At 58.1% G+C, this 2,912-nt stretch overlaps 1 protein-coding gene across 1 annotated transcript in view; it reads left to right on the top strand.

Moving 5' to 3' along the window:
* LOC109925832 (histone-lysine N-methyltransferase SETDB1-like) overlaps positions 1 to 2,912 on the top strand; it is a 32,390-nt gene that overhangs the window by 15,067 nt on the left and 14,411 nt on the right. Inside the window, exons 7-8 of the mRNA XM_048620344.1 lie at positions 114 to 284; positions 1,123 to 1,743. Of these exons, the coding sequence (XP_048476301.1) occupies positions 114 to 284; positions 1,123 to 1,743 (792 nt within the window). The remainder of the gene's footprint in view (positions 1 to 113; positions 285 to 1,122; positions 1,744 to 2,912) is intronic.

Genomic DNA, 2,912 nt, shown 5'->3' with positions numbered 1-2,912 from the left:
CTCTCTCACTCTCTCTCACTCTCTCTCACTCTCTCTCACTCTCTCTCTCTCTCTCTCTCTCTCTCTCTCTCTCTCTCTCTCTTTCACGCCCTCTACCTCCCTCCCCGCTGAAGTCCAGGAAGCTTGGCGCTTTCGAGGAAGCAGGTGGCAAAGAAAAGCACCGCGTTTCGGCCGTCAGCCCTTCCCGGCCGAGCAACAGACTCCGCCGCCCCTGCCCCAGAGACCCCGGCCGCGGGTGACGCCCCTTCAGCTGGCAAGCCGGCACCAGGGAGCCAGCAGTACAGGTGCGTGAGGATGGTACGCTCTGGGTGGCTTCACAGAGCGGTGTGTAAGATGCTGAGTCCACCCGGCGAGGCTCGCAGCTAAAGCTGCAACAGTGTGTGTGCCTTTCCCATTCCGAGCACCTTACAGACGGAGGAGCTGGGACACAAGCCGGAGGAATGGGGGTCACACTCAAAAACTGGGTCCAATTCTAATTCCATGTTCATTCATATGGGAATGTTTCATCGTGGTGCACTCCGTCAGCACCACCTCATCCTCCAGCCCTCTACACCCCCCTCCCTATCTCCGTCGCCCCCTACACCGCCTCCCTATTACTGCACTTCTCGATTAGTAGCCTACTGCATTAGCCCTGATTCCCACTGCTCTGCCTTCTGATGCCAGGAGACCAAAACACTGCACCCCTTCCCGCTTCCCCGAACACCTGCACCCACACCCTCGCTTCTCCTGCCCTGTGCGCCCCCTCCCCCACCCCGCTATCAGCCCGCCCGTCCCGTGCTCCCCCTCCCCTCCCGCTATCAGCCCGCCTGTCCCGTGCTCCCCCTCCCCGTTATCACCCTGCCCGTCTCGTGCCCTCCATCCATCTCCTTTCAAAGCGTTGACTAAAAGTGACCCCTCTCTGTGTTTGTGTTTGATTTCTGGTTCCATGTGCGAGCCCCCCACCTTCCCCATACCACGTCCCCACCCCCTCCCCAGGGACCATGCTGCCGCCACGATTTCCAGTTGCGGGAGGTGCTGCCTCCTTCTCTTCCCCACCCTCCCCCCGCCGACCTTCGCCGATCGGGGAGGGCGGTCTGCGAGCCGCGGAGAGACCGACTTTGGTTTTCCTGTGCTTCCTTCCAGGGTGGGGGCGGTGCCCTCCGGTGCCCTGGAATCCGGCGCCGGCCCCCCCCAGCTGCCGTACGAGCTCCTGGACGAGCCGATGCCGGTGGAGGCGCCATACAAGGCGCCGAGCGAGAAGCTGTTCTACGTGGCGCATGTGTGCCAGCCCAGCTGCCTGGCGCGGCCCCAGGCCGCGAGCCGCGGGCAGTACCGCGGCCGCAACCCCATGCTGGTGCCCCTGCTGTACGACTTCCGCCGCATGACCGCACGGCGCAAGATCAACCGCAAGATGTCCTTCCACGTGGTGTACAAGGGGCCATGCGGGCTGTCGCTGCGCAACATGGCGGAGGTGGAGCAGTATCTGTCGGCCACCTGCGCTGACTTCCTCTACCTGGAGATGTTCTGCTTCGACCCCTACGTGCTGGTCGACCGCAAGTTCCAGCCCCAGAAGCCCTTCTACTACATCCGGGACATCACCCACGGCAAGGAGGACGTGCCGCTCTCCTGCGTCAACGAGATTGACTCCACGCCGCCGCCGCACGTGGCGTACAGCAAGGAGCGCATCCCCGGCGAAGGGGTCTACATCAACACCCACGCCGACTTCCTGGTGGGTTGCGACTGTACTGACGGGTGCAAGGACAGGTAAGGGACCCTTTTCCCGTTTTCCCTCCCCGCCCTTTCGCTTTTCCCAACCGGACCCAGCACGCCCTCCCGGAACGGCGCGGTCGCAAAGCTGCGTGAATGCTGAGGGGGAGACGGAGAGGAAGCACTGGGTTGGCACAGCTGCCTCACAGTGCCAGGGGTTCGATTCCAGCCCGGGGGCAACTGTGCCAACACCCCACAGTCATTCTCCCCTCTGTGTCTATATGGGCTTCCTCCGGGTGCTCCGGTTTCCTCCCATGGTCCAAAGATGTGCAGGTTAGGGTGGATTGGCCGTGCTAAATTGTCCCCTAGTGCCCAGGGATGTGCAGGTTAGGGTGGGTTGGCCGTGATAAATTGTCCCAAGGTCGCAGGAGTGTACCGGCAGGCAGGAAGGTGGTTTGAAGTGTGTCTACTTCAATGCCAGGAGCATTCGGAATAAGGTGGGTGAACTTGCAGCATGGGTTGGTACCTGGTACTTCGATGTGGCCATTTCGGAGACATGGATAGAGCAGGGACAGGAATGGTTGTTGCAGGTTCCAGGGTTTAGATGTTTCAGTAAGATCAGGGAAGTTGGTAAAAGAGGAGGAGGTGTGGCGTCGTTAGTCAAGGAAAGTATTACGGTGGCAGAAAGGACGTTTGATGAGGTAGTATGGGCTGAGGTTAGAAACAGGAAAGGAGAGGTCACCCTGTTGAGTGTTTTCTATAGGCCTCCGAAAAGTTCCAGAGATGTAGAGGAAAAGATTGCAAAGATGATTCTGGATAGGAGCGAAAGTAACAGGGTAGTTGTTATGGGGACTTTAACTTTCCAAATATTGACTGGAAATGCTATAGTTCGAGTACTTTATAGATGGGTCAGCTTTTGTCCAATGTGTGCAGGAGGGTTTCCTGACACAGTATGTAGATAGGCCAACAAGAGGCGAGGCCACATTGGATTTGGTACTGGGTAATGAACCAGGCCAGGTGTTAAATTTGGAGGTAGGTGAGCACTTTGGTGATAGTTTACTTTAGTGATGGAAAGGGATAGGTATATACCGCAGGGCAAGAGTTATAGCTGGGGGAAAGGCAATTATGAGGCGATTAGGCAAGATTTAGGATGCATAGGATGGAGAAGGAAACTGCAGGGGCTGGGCACAATTGAAATGTGGAGCTTGTTCAAGGAACAGCTACTG

The sequence above is a fragment of the Rhincodon typus genome, chromosome 46, assembly GCF_021869965.1.
Source record: "Rhincodon typus isolate 14 chromosome 46, sRhiTyp1.1, whole genome shotgun sequence".
Taxonomy (NCBI): domain Eukaryota; kingdom Metazoa; phylum Chordata; class Chondrichthyes; order Orectolobiformes; family Rhincodontidae; genus Rhincodon; species Rhincodon typus.
Note: the sequence above shows the minus strand (reverse complement) of the source record. Positions and strands in the feature narration are given on the sequence as shown.